We start from the raw sequence: 18,047 nt of genomic DNA, 5'->3' as shown, positions 1-18,047 counted from the left end.
ATTGTGGATGCCTAGGTAGCTCAGTGGGTTAAGCCTCTGCCTTTGGCTATGGTCATGATCTTAGGGTCCTAGGATCTAGCCCTGCATAGGGCTCTCTGCTCAGTAGGGGCCTGCTTCCTCCTCTCTCTATGCCTGCCTCTCTGCTCTGTCTGTCATATAAATAAATAAAATTTTTAAGAAAAAATGGACAAAGTGGAATACTGTCTACATCAGACAGAACAGAAGTTTAATAAGGGAGTTACTTAAATGTGTGGAAAAGTTGAATTCAAACAATTAGAAACAAACAGAAGGTGCAGAATCCACTTTCCTAGTCAGATAAAAGCATAACAGTTCCTGGCTATGAGACTGTGAGCCTGGAATTCATGGCCACTTCTTCAGCCCAGGACCATTGGCCTTTACATCACTGGATTCCCAATGATTCTTTTCAGAGCCCTCTTTATGTCTCTATTCCTCAGGCTGTATATGAAGGGGTTCAGCATGGGTGTGACCACTGTGTACATCACTGAGGCTACTGCACTTGAGTGTGAGCTCCGGGTGGCAGCAGAGCTAAGGTACACTCCTAGACTTGTACAATAAAATAAGGAGACCATGGAGAGGTGAGATGTGCAGGTGGAAAATGCTTTACACTTGCCCTGAGCTGATGCTATTCTAAGCATGGAAGAAACAATCTTAGAGTAAGAATAAAGGATCCCAGCAAGGGGAACACCACCCAGCAGGAAAGTTGCAAAATTCATCACCATGTCATTAAGAAAGGTATCAGAACAGGCATGCCCGACTACCTGGTTGAGTTCACAGAAAAAGTGGGGGATTTCCACCTCTGTACAGAAGGACAGTCGAAACACGATTAAGCTCTGTAATGAGGAATTGAGAACACTCAGGATCCAGGACATGAGAACCAGCAGTCCACAGAACTGGGGATTCATGATGACCATGTAGTGTAGGGGGTGACAGATGGCCACAAAGCGGTCATAAGCCATCACAGTCAGGAGAAAGTCATCCCAGCCTGCAAAGATTATGAAAAAGTACATCTGCGTGATGCAGCCTGCATAGGTTATGACCTTGTTCTGAGTCTGGATGTTCCATAGCATCTTGGGGACAGTGGTGGAGGTGAAGCAGATGTCTGCAAAGGACAGGTTGGCCAGGAAGTAGTACATGGGAGTGTGGAGGTGGGAGTCTGAGCTGACTGTCAGGATGATGAGCAGGTTTCCAAACACAGTGATCATGTACATAGATAGGAAAAGCCCAAATATGAGGGGCTGCAGTTCTGGGTCCTCTGAAAATCCCAAGAGAAGAAACTCTGAAACCCCTGTATCATTGCCTGCTTCCATGTGGTAGAGGTGACTACAAGGGAAGAAAAAAAGAGAACATAAAATTGTCCAAGTAAATAGGCTTCATTTAGTAATTACTCTTTTTTTTCATGTTTAAACTTGTACTTTATTTTTGTTGTTTGTTTTTTTAATTATTTTTTCACTTTTTTAAAAATTTCTTTTCAGTGTAACAGTATTCATTGTTTTTGCACCACACCCAGTGCTCCATGCAATACGTGCCCTCCCTATTACCCACCACCTGGTTCCCCAACCTCCCACCCCCTGCCCCTTCAAAACCCTCAGGTTGTTTTTCAGAGTCCATAGTCTCTCACGGTTCATCTCCCCTTCCAATTTCCCTCAACTCCCTTCTCCTCTCCATCTCCCCATATCCTCCATGTTCTTTGTTATGCTCCACAAATAAGTGAAACCATATGTTACTTGACTCTCTCTGCTTGACTTATTTCACTCAGCATAATCTCTTAAACTCTTAAACTTGTACTTTAAATATCAATTAGTTAATCTACAGTGTAAATTTTGTTTCAAGTGGACAATAAGGTGATTCAACACTTCCTTGCATCACCCAATTCTCATCATAAATACCGTCCTTAATCTCCATCATCTATTTCACCCACCCATCCCCACCATCTCCCCTCTCTTAAACATCAGTGTGTTCTCTGTAGTTAAGATTCAGTTTCTTGGTTTGTCTCTCTTTCTCTCTTTTTTCCCCAATGCTTATTTGTTTTGTTTCTTAAATTTCACATATGACTGAAATCATATGGCACTTGTTTTTCTCCGACTTATTTCATTAGTCTAAAACTCTCTAGCCGCAACCATATCATTGCAAATAGCAGGATTTCATTTTCTTTTATGAATGATTTATACATACACACAAATACACACACACACACACACACACACACACACACACACACCCCATCTTATTTATCCATTCATGTATCGACAGACACCTGGGCTGTTTCTGTAGTTTGGCTATTGTAGATAATGATGCTACAATAATCCCAATGCATGTATCCCTTTAAATTAGTAGTTTTGTATTCTTTGGGTAAATATCCTGGCAGTAAAATTGCTGGATCATAGTTTTGTTTGTTTGTTTGTTTGTTTGTTTTTGTTTCATTTGTTGTTCTTTTTGTTTGTTTGTTTGTTTTTACTTTTTGAGGAAACTCCATGGTATTTTCCAGAGTGGCTGCTCCTTTTTGCATTCCCACCAATAAGGCAAGAGTGTTCCCTTTCTCCACATCCTCAGCAATGACTCTTGTCTCTTTTTATTCTTTTTGATTCTTTTTAAATTTTGTTATGTTATTCACCATAAAATACGTCATTAGTTTTTGATGCAGTGTTCCAAGATTCATTGTTTGGGTATAACCCCCAGTGCTCCATGCAATACGGGGCTTCTTTTATACCCACCTCTTGTTTCTTATGTTGTTGATTTTAGCCATTCTCACAGGCATGAGGTAATACTGCATTATACTTTTGATTAGGAGCAAATGGGCATTATTAACAGAATGACATGGTACAATTTATATTTTGCCATCAAGAAAGAAATAGATACTTTTTGTATAGATCTGATCCCATTTAAGGGAAGCTACCGGACATCTCTGATTAGGAATTCCCGTCCATTCAGTCCTATCCCTAAGAGGACAGGTGTTACAGCTTTTTTAAAATGATTTTATTTATTTACTTGACAGATATCACAAGGAGGCAGAGAGGCAGGCAGAGAGAGAGGGGTAAGCAAGCTCCCTGCTGAGCAGAGAGCCTGATGCAGAGCTCCTCCCAGGACCCTGAGATCATAACCTGAGCAGAACTCAGAGGCTTTAAGCCACTGAGCCACCCAGGAGGCCCATGGCGTAACAGTTTTAATGAGAAATGCTTTCCTGCATTTGGGGAATATATGTTGAGTACTGACCTCTAGACAAGGACCATAGTGTTCTAAGATACAAAAGTTCATACATCCTTTGGGTAAATATATAGTAGTTCATTTGCTGGCATGTAAGGTAGCTCTATTTTTAGTATTTTAAGGAACTTCCATACTGTTTTCCACAGTGGTGGGACCAGTTTACATTCCCACCAAAAATGCTAGAGGGTTCCCTTTCCTCCATATGCTCAATTATACCTGTTTTTTTCTTGTGTTTTAATTTTAGCCATTCTGACTGCTATATGGTTCTATCTCATTGTAGTTTTGATATGTATTGCCATGATGATGAGTAATGTTGAACATTTTTTCATGTGTCTCTTGGCCATCTGTATACCTTCTTTGGAAAAGTGCCTATTCATGTCTTTGCCCATTTCTTAAGGGTTTGTTTTGGGGGGGTGTTGAGTTTGATAAGTTCTTTATAGATTTTGGATGCTAATTCTTTATGAGATATGTCACTTGAAAATATTTTCTCCCATGATATAGTTTGCACTACTAGTTATTTACCCAAAGAATAGAAAAATACTAATTTGAAAGAGTATATGCATCCTAAGGTTTATAGCAGCAATATCAACAATAGCCAAGCTATGGTGAGAGCCCAAATATCCACCAACTAATAAAAGCGAGTGGTATATACGTAATGGAATACTACTCAACTGTCAAAAGAGATGTAATTTTGTCAGTTGCAATGACCTACATGGAGGTAGAGTGTATTATGTTAAGTGAAATAAGTCAGTCAGAGAAAGATATTACCATATGATTTCAATCATGTGTGGAATAAAAGAAACTTAACAAACAAACAGAGTAGGAGGAAAAACTGATGTAAACCAGGAAACAGATTCTTGTCTATAGAGCACAAACTGAGGGTTGTTGGAGGGAGGTGGATGGGGGATGGGTTAAATAGAAGATGGGGATAAAGAGCACTTGTGATGAGCATCCAGTGTTTATGGAGGTGTTAAGTCACTAAATTCTACAATTGAAACTAATATTGCACTGTATGTTAACTAATTGGAATTTAAATAGAAACACGAAGGGGAAAAAAAAGTCCATACAATGCAAGGATGGAGAAAAATATATATAATAAAACATAAAAAATAATATACTAATGTTAGACAGTTACAACTGCTATGAAGGAAAAAATGTTAGGTATAAAATGGAGTGGATGGAGGGGGAAACATTTTTGTTGTTGTTGTTGTTGTTGTTGTTTGTTTTTGTTTTTTGTTTTTTTTTTTAAGATTTCATTTATTTATTTGACACAGAGAGAGAGATCACAAGTAGGCAGAGGGAGAGGGAGAAGCAGGCCTCCCGTAGAGCAGAGAGCCCGATGTGGGGCTTGATCCCAGGACCCTGAGATCATGACCTGAGGCAAAGGCAGAGGCTTAAGCCAAGAATACTCTATCCAGCTAGGCTATCATTGAAAATAGAAGGAGAGATCAAAAGTTTCCAGGACAAACAAAAACTGAAAGAATTTGCAAACACCAAACCAGCTCTACAGGAAATATTGAAAGGGGTCCTCTAAGCAAAGAGAGAGCCTAAAAGTAGTAGATCAGAAAGGTACAGAGACAATATACAGTAACAGTCACCTTACAAGCTAATAATGGCACTAAATTCATATCTCTCAATAGTTACCCTGAATGTTAATGGGCTAAATGCCCCAATCAAAAGACACAGGGTATCAGAATGGATTTAAAAAAACAAAACCCATCAGTATGTTGCCTACAAGAAACTCATTTTAGACGCGAAGACACCTCCAGATTTAAAGTGAGGGGGTGGAAAACAATTTACCATGCTAATGGGCATCAGAAGAAAGCTGGGGTGGCAATCCTTATATCAGATCAATTAGATTTTAAGCCAAAGACTATAATAAGAGATGAGGAAGGACACTATATCCTACTCAAAGGGTCTGTCCAACAAGAAGATCTAACCATTTTAAATATCTATGCCCCTAACGTGGGAGCAGCCAACTATATCAACCAATTAATAACAAAATTAAAGAAACACATCAATAATAATACAATAATAGTAGGGGACTTTAACACTCCCCTCACTGAAATGGACAGATCATCCAAGCAAAAGATCAACAAGGAAATAAAGGCCTTAAATGACACACTGGACCAGATGGACATCACAGATATATTCAGAACATTTCATCCCAAAGCAACAGAATACACATTCTTCTCTAGTGCACATGGAACCTTCTCCAGAATAGATCACATCCTGGGTCACAAATCAGGTCTCAACCGGTATCAAAAGATTAGGATTATTCCCTGCATATTTTCAGACCACAATGCTCTGAAGATAGAACTCAATCACAAGAGGAAAGCTGGAAAGAACCCAAATACATGGAGACTAAACAGCATCCTTCTAAAGAATGAATGGGTTAACCAGGAAATTAAAGAAGAATTGAAAAAATTCATGGAAACAAATGATACTGAAAACACAACAGTTCAAAATCTGTGGGACACAGCAAAGGCAGTCCTGAGAGGAAAATATATAGCGGTACAAGCCTTTCTCAAGAAACAAGAAAGGTCTCAAGTACACAACCTAACCCTACACGTAAAGGAGCTGGAGAAAGAACAAGAAAGAAACCCTAAACCCAGCAGGAGAAGAGAAATCATAAAGATCAGAGCAGAAATCAATGAAATAGAAACCAAAAAAACAATAGAAAAAAATCAATGAAACTAGGAGCTGGTTCTTTGAAAGAATCAATAAGATTGATAAACCTCTGGCCAGACTCATCAAAAAGAAAAGAGAAAGGACCCAAATCAATAAAATCATGAATGAAAGAGGAGAGATCACAACTAACACCAAAGAAATACAGACAATTATAAGAACATACTATGAGCAACTCTACGCCAACAAATTGGACAATCTGGAAGAAATGGATGCATTCCTAGAGACATATAAACTACCACAACTGAACCAGGAATAAATAGAAAACCTGAACAGGCCCATAACCAGTAAGGAGATTGAAACAGTCATCAAAAATCTCCAAACAAACAAAAGCCCAGGGCCAGACGGCTTCCCAGGGGAATTCTACCAAACATTTAAAGAAGAACTAATTCCTATTCTCTTGAAACTGTTCCAAAAAATAGAAACGGAAGGAAAACTTCCAAACTCATTTTATGAGGCCAGCATCACCTTGATCCCAAAACCAGACAAGGATCCCACCAAAAAAGAGAACTACAGACCAATATCCTTGATGAACACAGATGCAAAAATTCTCGCCAAAATACTAGCCAATAGGATTCAACAGTACATTAAAAGGATTATTCACCACGATCAAGTGGGATTTATTCCAGGGCTGCAGGGTTGGTTCAACATCCGCAAATCAATGTGATAGAACACATTAATAAAAGAAAGAACAAGAACCATATGATACTCTCCATAGATGCTGAAAAAGCATTTGACAAAGTACAGCATCCCTTCCTGATCAAAACTCTTCAAAGTGTGGGGATAGAGGGCACATACCTCAATATTATCAAAGCCATCTATGAAAAACCCACCGCAAATATCATTCTCAATGGAGAAAAACTGAAAGCTTTTCCGTTAAGGTCAGGAACACGGCAGGGATGTCCATTATCACCACTGCTATTCAACATAGTACTAGAAGTCCTAGCCTCAGCAATCAGACAACAAAAAGAAATTAAAGGCATCCAAATTGGTAAAGAAGAAGTCAAACTATCACTCTTCACAGATGATATGATACTATATGTGGAAAACCCAAAAGACTCCACTCCAAAACTGCTAGAACTTGTACAGGAATTCAGTAAAGTGTCAGGATATAAAATCAATGCACAGAAATCAGTTGCATTTCTGTACACCAACAACAAGACTGAAGAAAGAGAAATTAAGGAGTCAATCCCATTTACAATTGTACCCAAAACTATAAGATACCTAGGAATAAACCTAACCAAAGAGACTAAGAATCTATACACAGAAAATTATAAAGTACTCATGAAAGAAATTGAGGAAGACACAAAAAAATGGAAAAATGTTCCATGCTCCTGGATTGGAAGAATAAATATTGTGAAAATGTCTATGCTACCTAAAGCAATCTACACATTTAATGCAATCCCTATCAAAATACCATCCATTTTTTTCAAAGAAATGGAACAAATAATCCTAAAATTTATATGGAACCAGAAAAGACCTCGAATAGCCAAAGGAATATTGAAGAACAAAGCCAAAGTTGGTGGCATCACAATTCCGGACTTGAAGCTCTATTACAAAGCTGTCATCATCAAGACAGCATGGTACTGGCACAAAAACAGACACATAGATCAGTGGAACAGAATAGAGAGCCCAGAAATCGACCCTCAACTCTATGGCCAACTCATCTTCGACAAAGCAGGAAAGAATGTCCAATGGAAAAAAGACAGCCTCTTCAATAAATGGTGCTGGGAAAATTGGACAGCCACATGCAGAAAAATGAAATTGGACCACTTCCTTACACCACACACGAAAATAGACTCCAAATGGATGAAGGACCTCAATGTGAGAAAGGAATCCATCAAAATCCTTGAGGAGAATGCAGGCAGCAACCTCTTCGACCTCAGCCGTAGCAACATCTTCCTAGGAACAACGGCAAAGGCAAGGGAAGCAAGGGCAAAAATGAACTATTGGGATTTCATCAAGATCAAAAGCTTTTGCACAGCAAAGGAAACAGTTAACAAAACCAAAAGACAACTGACAGAATGGGAGAAGATATTTGCAAACGACATATCAGATAAAGGGCTAGTATCCAAAATCTATAAGGAACTTAGCAAACTCAACACCCAAAGAACAAACAATCCAATCAAGAAATGGGCAGAGGACATGAACAGACATTTCTGCAAAGAAGACATCCAAATGGCCAACAGACACATGAAAAAGTGCTCCACATCACTCGGCATCAGGGAAATACAAATCAAAACCACAATGAGATATCACCTCACACCAGTCAGAATGGCTAAAATTAACAAGTCAGGAAATGACAGATGTTGGCGAGGATGTGGAGAAAGGGGAACCCTCCTCCACTGTTGGTGGGAATGCAAGCTGGTGCAACCACTCTGGAAAACAGCATGGAGGTTCCTCAAAATGTTGAAAATAGAACTACCCTATGACCCAGCAATTGCACTACTGGGTATTTACCCTAAAGATACAAACATAGTGATCCGAAGGGGCACGTGTACCCGAATGTTTATAGCAGCAATGTCTACAATAGCCAGACTATGGAAAGAGCCTAGATGTCCATCAACAGATGAATGGATAAAGAAGATGTGGTATATATACACAATGGAATACTATGCAGCCATCAAAAGAAATGAAATCATGCCATTTGCGACGACGTGGATGGAACTAGAGCGTATCATGCTTAGTGAAATAAGTCAATCAGAGAAAGACAACTATCATATGATCTCCCTGATATGAGGACATGGAGAAGCAACATGGGGGGGTAGGGGGATAGGAGAAGAGTAAATGAAACAAGATGGGATTGGGAGGGAGACAAACCATAAATGACTCTTAATCTCACAAAACAAACTGGGGGTTGCTGGGGGGAGGTGGGATTGGGAGAGGGGGAGGGGGCTATGGACATTGGGGAGGGGAGGCGAACCATAAGAGACTATGTACTCTGAAAAACAACCTGAGGGTTTTGAAGGGTCAGGGGTGGGAGGTTGGGGCAACCTGAGGGTTTTGAAGGGTCAGGGGTGGGAGGTTGGGGGAACAGGTGGTGGGTAATGGGGAGGGCACGTTTTGCATGGAGCACTGGGTGTTGTGCAAAAAGAATGAATACTGTTACACTGAAAAAATAAATAAAATGAAAAAAAAAAGCAAAAAAAAAAAAAAAAAGGCAGAGGCTTAACCCACTGAGCCACTCAGGTGCCCCAGGGGGCTACGTTTTAAAGACAATTCAGGAAGACCTGTCAAGAAGGTGAGATTTTAGCAGAGACTTCCAGAAAGACTAAGCAGATGGCAGAAGGATATTTGGGGCAGGTGTGTGCCCAGCAGGGAAAACATAGCAGAAGACATTTATTTCGGCTAGGCAAATATCAAAATGAAAGTCAGTGTGGTGAGAGAATGAGCAAGAGGGGGACAGATGAGATGTGGTGACAGAGAATGTTGAGGAAGGAGGTGGTTTTCCTACCACTGATGGGACTTTAAGTCATGAGGAGTCTTTCCTTCACATGGCATTCTTTGCATCTTATTGTGTTCCAAGGTATTCTGTGAATAGAGCTAGATGCCTTTATTATTTCTATCTATTGGTTAACATTATGGCTTTTAAGGGTCATGTGTTGGAGTATATGAACTCAGGTACCATTGCTCTGAGGAATGTTCATGTCCCACCACACACACACACACACACACACACACACACACAGTGCACTCTGACCTCCTAGCACTGCATTACTGCCATGCTTTTCTTACTTTCAGCCATAATAATGCTGAAAGAAATGGTACAAGGCAAACAATGGTACAAGTCAACATCAGATTATCTTCACCCTGAGGAATGCATAAATGGTACTTAAAGTCTAGTTATTAAGCCTCCCACAGACAAGGAAACATGTGGTTCCATCTTAATATGATCGCACTGTGTCCTATATTTAAATAAACATAAAAAGTTTCATAAAACACAGGAAAGAAATGGACACAAGGGGTAAAGGAGACCTGATAAGTTCAGAGGGTCCCTGAGAGACTGTGATGAGCAGAAATCATCCCTGGTTCTGGCAGCATTCCAGCCCCAGGCCACATGACATGATGCCCAGAATATTTAACAAAGCTGGAAAATAACAATGTATCTAAACAAGAAAGGAGTGGCATTTTATGATATCAAGATATTTTATTGATTGCCTATCCCTCTAGAAAAATGTGCAAGGGAATAAACCTGCAACTTACAACAGAAAATATACAATGTAGGACAATAGAAGGGGATTTTTAGAGATGAAATAATAAAAGACTTTTCTGAATTATTTTAAGTGCAAAAATTTTGGAATCAGAAAACCAGGTTTGAACATCAGATCTATTACATATAAGATGTTTGAACTTGGGAGAGACATCCAATCCATTCCGAATGTGAATTTCCTCACTCAAATAGTGGGGATAGTATCCATCCTCCTGGGGTGGCAGACAGCATTAGTCACTACATGCAAGAAACTTACAGTACAGTTCCTCCCTGTGAGTAAATGAGTTATTTTCACCAGTGAACAGATTTGGCCACGTTTCCTCTTCTTTTCACGAATATCTACATCATTTACACTCCTCTTGGTAATGAAATATTACAAAATAAAGCTAGTTAGCATACCCCTTTTTGCATATGAAATGCACATTTTTCATGTAAGTACTCAGTGTGAGAGAAGATGCTGAAAAATGTGTGTCCCAAGAACAGCTGTTGCAAGGGAATAGTTACCTGCATGGTTCTGGGTCTTTCTATAAATATAGGACACACTCAAAATCACCTCACTTTAAAAAGTTCACCACACACATATCCAATCCTAATACTCTCTTTCTTGCTCCCCTCAACTGCAAAACTCCTTGGTTATGTTCTAATTTCACTGGAGCCACATTAGGTTCCCCAGTCCCTTCCCCCATCTCATCCAATGAGTCTTCCATTCCCACCACCTATTGCCAACAATGTCTGTATTGCTGAGTTCAATGGACACTTCTCTTTTGAACACACTACATAAATTCATTATAAACGAGTCTATCTAGTCTCAGGTGACCTCAAGTAAGAGTTCTCAGATTACATTTTCTCAGATCCTTTCTTGAAATACCTCCTGAGCTCTCAGACTCACCTGGTGGGGTCTACAAGATGAAGATCTCTGTGTGGAGGCCTGAATGCCTCTCTGGACAGTTGATGATGGACACCCAAGCTCTGTTTCCAGACAGGACAGCAGGAAGCAATGAATCATGGGTCTGCCAGCCAGACTGAGGAGCACAAAAGCAATAACCATGTCCACTCCAAGGCTTTCCTTGCTAAAGTTCTGCTGCAGAGGAAATACTTGTAGCTCTCTATCTCTGCTTATTAGGCACTGTTTCCATTGTTATTCCCACCTCTGAGCACTTCATTCCCAGTGGACCACTGGTATGGACAGAAAGGAAACTTTTCCTGCTGAGACTCTTTTCCTGAGAGACCAGATTAGAAGTCAGGTGAATCTAGTTCTGTATCCCTCTTTCTCGTGACCTTCCTAACCTCCTGGTACTTTTCCCTTAACTTTGAGATGATATTGATTTTTTTGATTGAGGGTTTGCTTTACCTTTTATAGCTTTGGGGTGATGTTAATGAATGAGCCATGTGTTCCTCTTCATGTGTAGTTTGGAGAAAAATGTCTAAGGACTCACCATACAGTCTGAAGTAAGTTTTGTGTTTGATTCTCCAGAGTGTGGGCTCCTGAGTTGACATTAGATACAGCTCTGAAAAAGACTTTAAGAAGGCATATTAAAATCACCAAAATATTTCCACATTTTAATATGCAGAATCTTTGGATATGTTTTATGTCACAGCAAGGGATAATTAAAGTTGCAAATGATATTAACATTGCTAGTCAGCTGACCTTAGGATATAGCTATTCTGATTATCCAGGTTGTCCTGATAGATCACAAGGGTCCTCCAACTGTTGAAGAGGGAGATAGAAGACTCGGAGTCAGAGAGAGATTTTGAGGTGCTATTTTGCTGGCTTGAAGATAAAGGGAGGAAACATGAACCAGAGAGTACAGGTGTGTCTCTAAAGTTGGAATACTCAAGAAAAAAAAAAAAAAACTATTCCTCCCAGACCTCCAGAATGAACTTTTCTAGGCAGACAGAGTGACTTTAGCCCAAGGAAACCTATTTCAGACTTCTGACCTCCAGAAACATCAGAAAATAAATAGGTTTGTTTTAAAGCAGCAGCACTGTCATGTGTTAAAACCACAAAATAAATCTAATCCAGATATTAATCCAGTAGCACTGTTCAAGGGAAATGAATTCAGCCTGGATTTTATTTATTTATATTCTCGTGGAAAAGGATATACTGTGTTGGTACCCTACTTCAAGTAGAAAAAGGAATCGGGAGTCACTTTGGAGTTGTTCAGCCTCTATAGCTGGCACGGAAAATCTTCCATACCATGAGCCGTGCTGACTTGCATGTACTTACATAGAAAAACTGAATCCTTAAGGAGACTTGTTCTATCTTAAATCTTTGTGTCCAAATGTTTACATATTTAACTTTCACGCTGATCTAAATATTCATTATTTTCATTCTTATCCTCTCCCACTTACTCTCAAGTCTACTTGTGACAGGAAAGATCGCCTAATAATGATTCTGTGTGCATGCATGTGAGTACTGATGTTTACTTAAGTAAACATGTTTACTTCAGAGAAAAATGTGTATGAACACACATACACACATATCACAACCCTCACTCTCCTTTGACTATTTTAGGTACCTACAAAATATGATCACACCTTTGTTTATTAGCCACAATGTCTCTCTGAAATTAGTTTTATTATCTCATGTTATCTTAAGAAATAAGAAAATCGAAGTTCAGGGGCATTACATTTTAATAAGTTACAGAACAATGTAGTTAAATGTTATTGTGCACATCCTGGAATTGCATAGAAATGGAATCATTGCGAATGTCCTCCTAAACTTTGTACATCTTCTATATGCAGCAAACTGCATACTTTTTGAAAATATATTTTTTATTGAAGTGTAGCTGACACACAAAGTTACATTTGTTTCTGGTGTGAAACATAACTCTTCATGTTATGCTGTGTTTACCACAAATATCAAGCTTATACTTTTTTAAAGATTTTATTTATTTATTTGATAGGCAGAGATTACAAGTAGACAGAGAGGCAGGCATAGAGAAAGAGAGAGGAGGAAGCAGGCTCTCCCCTGAGCAGAGAACCCAACACGGAGCTCAACTCCAGGACCGTGGGATCATGACGTGAGCTGAAGGCAGGGCTTTAACCCACTGAGCCACCAAGGGACCCCAAGCTAATACTTTAAATAGGTGCTGTTGGTTATATACAGTTAGACTTCATTGATACAGTTGAAAGGGAGGAGTCTAGCAGAGCATGATTAAGTATAGGCTATAACACACTGGCGTAGCTGATTCACACTGAACAGAGATGGACAATATCTCTCCTAACAAGAAAGAAAGCAGTGTCTATAAGGATATGGGAAAAATGAAATTAAATTAAGGCAATTCACCTTGGGCATGCCTGCTCTAAATCAGTATCTGGTGCTGATTTTATAATCAAAGTACTCTTTCCCAAAGAATGAACAATGCCCAATGTGAGTAGAAGATAAGAAAGCATAATAAATGAAGTGTTTGTGTTGCAATAAGAAGAAGATTTTGAAATTTTTCGTCATCGTATTTATGGTTATCCTGACACCAAGAATATACCTGGTCCCTCTATTTGTTCGAACTTGTATTTCCATCGGGCTTCACCATTAGATAAAAACTTACTCATCAGTGTTTGTAGTGGCTGTGGTAGGCTTTCTGGATAGGGAGCTTACTGACAGTATAAAAGCAGGAACTGATTCAAAAACACAAGAGTTTCCCCAATGTCCATTGGGGAGGGGAAGCGAACCATAAGAGACTATGGACTCTGAAAAACAACCTGAGGGTTTTGAAGGGTCAGGGGTGGGAGGTTGGGGCAACCTGAGGGTTTTGAAGGGTCAGGGGTGGGAGGTTGGGGGAACAGGTGGTGGGTAATGGGGAGGGCACGTTTTGCATGGAGCACTGGGTGTTGTGCAAAAAGAATGAATACTGTTACGCTGAAAAAATAAATAAAATGAGAAAAAAAAAAAAAACACAAGAGTTTCTTTGTTGAGTAAACCTGGTATTGTTAGAGTTCTCTGATGGGTGTTGCTGAGGTGTGCCTTGAAGTCACAGTAAGAACCCAAGGTCTGGTCCAACCAGAGCAGAGGCTCTGGTCAAGGAAGCATCTGTGGGAATGTCCACAAGCACAGGGGTGTGGGAGAGTGCCTGGGCTTCCCTAGTCTGAGCATCCCTGCCAGGAGCCTGACACTTAAACAGAACAGTGTTAGAGTCTACATTATCAGGAAGAGGATTGAGGATAGTGATGTAAAACCTGACAGAATCAAGGTGAAAACTATAGTTTTGTATTTTCATTTACAAATATTTTACGTGAAGGGCTTAGTGGCGAAGTGTAGTTATTTCCAGATGAAGGATGTAACTTGTGACTATTGGGAAATCTAGGGAAAATTTACTTGGAATGACATAAGTCATTTGAAATAAAACTACTTTTAAGAAATCCAACTTGTACCATGTAAGATAGAGAAATTTCCAGGCATTTGTGACAAAGATTTGGGAAAATATCAGGATTGTATAAAAATGGAGAAAATGGAATACTGTCTACATCAGACAGAACAGAAGATTAATAATGGAGTTACTTAAATATGTGGGAAAGTTGAATTCAGACAATTGGAAGTTTAAGGAAACAAACAGAAGACACAGATTCCACTTTCCTGGTTAGATAAAAGAATAGCAGTTCCTGGCTATGAGACTGTGAGCCCTGAAGTCATGCATACTTCTTCAACACAAGGATCATTGGCCTTTACATCACTGGAATCCCAATGATTCTTTTCAGAGCCCTCTTTATGTCTCTGTTCCTCAGGCTGTATATGAAGGGGTTCAGCATGGGTGTGACCACTGTGTACATCACTGAGGCTACTGCACTTGAGTGTGAGCTCCGGGTGGCAGCAGAGCTAAGGTACACTCCTAGACTTGTACAATAAAATAAGGAAACAACAGAGAGGTGAGATGTGCAGGTGGAAAATGCTTTATACTTGCCCTGAGCTGATGCTATTCTAAGTATGGAAGAAACAATCTTAGAGTAAGAATAAAGGATCCCAGCAAGGGGAACACCACCCAGCAGGAAAGTTGCAAAATTCATCACCATGTCATTAAGAAAGGTATCAGAACAGGCATGCCCGACTACCTGGTTGAGTTCACAGAAAAAGTGGGTGATTTCCACCTCTGTACAGAAGGACAGTCGCAACACGATTAAGCTCTGTAATGAGGAATTGAGAACACTCAGGATCCAAGACATGAGACCCGGCAGTCCACAGAATAGGGGTTGCATGATAACCATGTAGTGTAGGGGGTGACAGATGGCCATGAGGCTGTCGTAAGCCATTACAGTCAGGAGAAAGTCATCTCAGTCTATAAAGATTATGAAAAAGTACATCTGCGTGATGCAGCCTGCATAGGTTATGACTTTGTTCTGAGTCTGGATGTTCCACAGCATCTTGGGGATGTTGGTGGAGGTGAAGCAGATGTCTACAAAGGACAGGTTGGCCAGGAAGTAGTACATGGGAGTGTGGAGATGGGAGTCAGAGCTGACAGCCAGAATGATGAGCAGGTTTCCAACTATAGTGATCACGTACATGGAGAGGAAAAGCCCAAATATGAGGGGCTGCAGTTCTGGTTCCTCTGATAATCCCAGGAGAAGAAAATCTGAAATTCCTGTATCATTGTCTGCTTCCACGTAGTAGTGAGGAATACAAGAAAAGAAGAAGAAGAAGAAGAAAAAAAAAAAGGAACATAAAAATTCTCAAGTAAATTGACTTATTTTATTTATTTATTAACCTCTATTTTTCATTTTTAAAGTTTTTCTTTAAATATAAGTTAGTTAACCAGCAATGTAATATTTGTTTCAAGTGGAAAATACAGTGATTCAACACTTCCATACAATGCCAGGTGCTTATCACAAGTCCCCCCTTTAATCCCCATCTCCCATGTCACCCACACACCACCACCTCCCCTCTGGTAACCAGAAGGGTGTTCTCTGCAGTTATGAGTCTCTTTCTTGCTTTTTATCCTTTCTTTTATTTCCCCTACTCTTACTTGTTTTGTGTCTCAAATTCCACTTATGTCCAAAACCTTGTGGCACTTGTCTTTCTCTGACTAACTCCTTTCACTTAGCATAATACTCTCTAGCTTCATCTATGTCATTGCAAATTGCAAGATTTCATTTTGTTTTATGAATGAGTAGTATTGCATGGATGTATATATCTCCCACGTCTTCTTTATCATTCATCTATTGATGAACACCTGGGCTGTTTCCATAATTTGGCTATTGTAGATACTGCTGCTAAAAACATTCTATGCATGTTTCCCTTTGAATTAGTATTTTGTATTCTTTGGATAAATACCTGACATTGAAATTGCTGTATCATAGGACAGTTCTATTTGTAAATTTTGAGGTACTTCCATGCTGTTTTCTAGAGTGGCTATACCTTTTAGCGTTCCCAAAAAATAGGCAATAGCGTTCCTTTTTCTACATCCTCATCAATGACTCTTATTTCTCGTGTTATTAATTTTAGCCATTCTAACAGGTGTGAGGTGATACTGCATTGTAGTTTTCATTAGTAGCAAATGGGCATAATTAACAGAGTGACATGCTACAATTTATATTTTGCCATCAAGAAAGAAATATAAATTTTTTAATAGATTTTATCCCATTTAAGGGAAGATGTTACTTGACATCTCTGATTAGGAACTCCTTTCAGCCCTTTCCCTAAGAGGACATGTATTATAGTGTTAAGTGCTTTCCTGCATTTGAGGAATATATTTCGAGAACTGACATCTTTTAGGCAAAGACCAGAGGATTCTGAGATACAAAAGGCCCTACAACATTCAGGAAAATACATAGTAGCACATTTGCTGGGTTGTAGGGTAGCTCTACTTTTAACATTTTGTGTAACTTCCATACTGTTTTCCAGAGTGGCTGCATCATTTTACATTCCCACCACTAATGCAAGAGGATTCCCCTTTCTTCACACCCTCGAAAACCTCTGTTTCTTCCTGTGTTGTTAATTTTAGCCATTCTGACTGGTGTGAGGTTTTATCTCATTGTGGTTTTGATGTGTATTGTATTTCCCTGAAGATGAGTGATGTTGAACATCTCTTCTTGTGTCTGTAGGCCATCTGCATCTCTTCTTTAGAAAAATATCTATTCATGTCTTCAGCCCATTTCTTAACTGGTTTATTTTTGGGGGGTGTTGTGTTTCATAAGTTCTGTATAGATTTTGGACATTAATTCTTTATGAGACATATGACTTGCAAATATCTTCTCCCACACTGTATGTTTCACTACTAGGTATTTACTCTTTCATAAAATTATGAATGAAAGGGGAGATATGATGATTACTAACACAAAGGAAATAGAAACAATTATTAGAAATTATTATCAACAAGTATATGCCAAAAAAATTAACCAACGTGGAAGAAATTGATGCTTTCCTGGAAACCTAAAAACTACTTTCAAGTCTGAAACAGGAAGAAATCAACAACCTGAATAGACCAATAACCAGGAATGAAATTGAAACAGTGATCCAAAACCTCCCAAATCACCCAGGGTCAGATGGCTTCCCAGGGGAATTCTTCCAAACATTTGGGGAAGAAATAATGCTAGTTCTACTGAAGCTGTTTAAAAAAATATAAACAGAAGGAAGACTTCCAGACTCTTCCTATTGAGGCCAGGATTACCCTGATCCCCAAACCAGACAAAGACACCATTAAAATGGAGAATTACAGACCAATATCCTGTATGAACACAGATGTCAAAATACTCAACAAGATCCTAGCTAATGAGATCCAACAATATATTAAAAGGATTATTCAATGACAAGGTGGGATTTATTCCTGGAATGCAAGGGTGATTTAACATCAGAAAACCAATCTGCATGGATAGAGCACATCAATACAAGAGAAAACAAGAACCATATGACCCTCTCAATAAATGCAGAGAAAACATTTGAGAAAATACAGCAGTTTCTCCTGATTAAAACTCTTCAGAGTATAGGGATAGAGGGAAC

The 18,047-nt window shown here is 39.3% G+C and overlaps 1 protein-coding gene and 1 pseudogene across 1 annotated transcript; both read right to left on the bottom strand.

Moving 5' to 3' along the window:
- Window positions 1-395: 395 nt before the first annotated feature.
- Window positions 396-1,355, bottom strand: LOC123932688 (olfactory receptor 7A5-like). The gene has a single exon (XM_045991205.1). It carries the CDS (start codon window positions 1,326-1,328, stop codon window positions 396-398), a length of 933 nt encoding a protein of 310 aa, XP_045847161.1. The 5' UTR covers window positions 1,329-1,355.
- Window positions 1,356-14,782: 13,427 nt separating this feature from the next.
- LOC123933053 lies at window positions 14,783-15,751 on the bottom strand (annotated as a pseudogene).
- Window positions 15,752-18,047: the final 2,296 nt, after the last annotated feature.

This window comes from Meles meles, chromosome 20 (assembly GCF_922984935.1).
Source record: "Meles meles chromosome 20, mMelMel3.1 paternal haplotype, whole genome shotgun sequence".
Taxonomy (NCBI): domain Eukaryota; kingdom Metazoa; phylum Chordata; class Mammalia; order Carnivora; family Mustelidae; genus Meles; species Meles meles.
Note: the sequence above shows the minus strand (reverse complement) of the source record. Positions and strands in the feature narration are given on the sequence as shown.

Excerpts from the sequence above, each read along its gene's own strand:
- LOC123932688 (XM_045991205.1), bottom strand. The coding sequence starts at position 1,328 with ATGGAAGCAGGCAATGATACAGGGGTTTCAGAGTTTCTTCTCTTGGGA.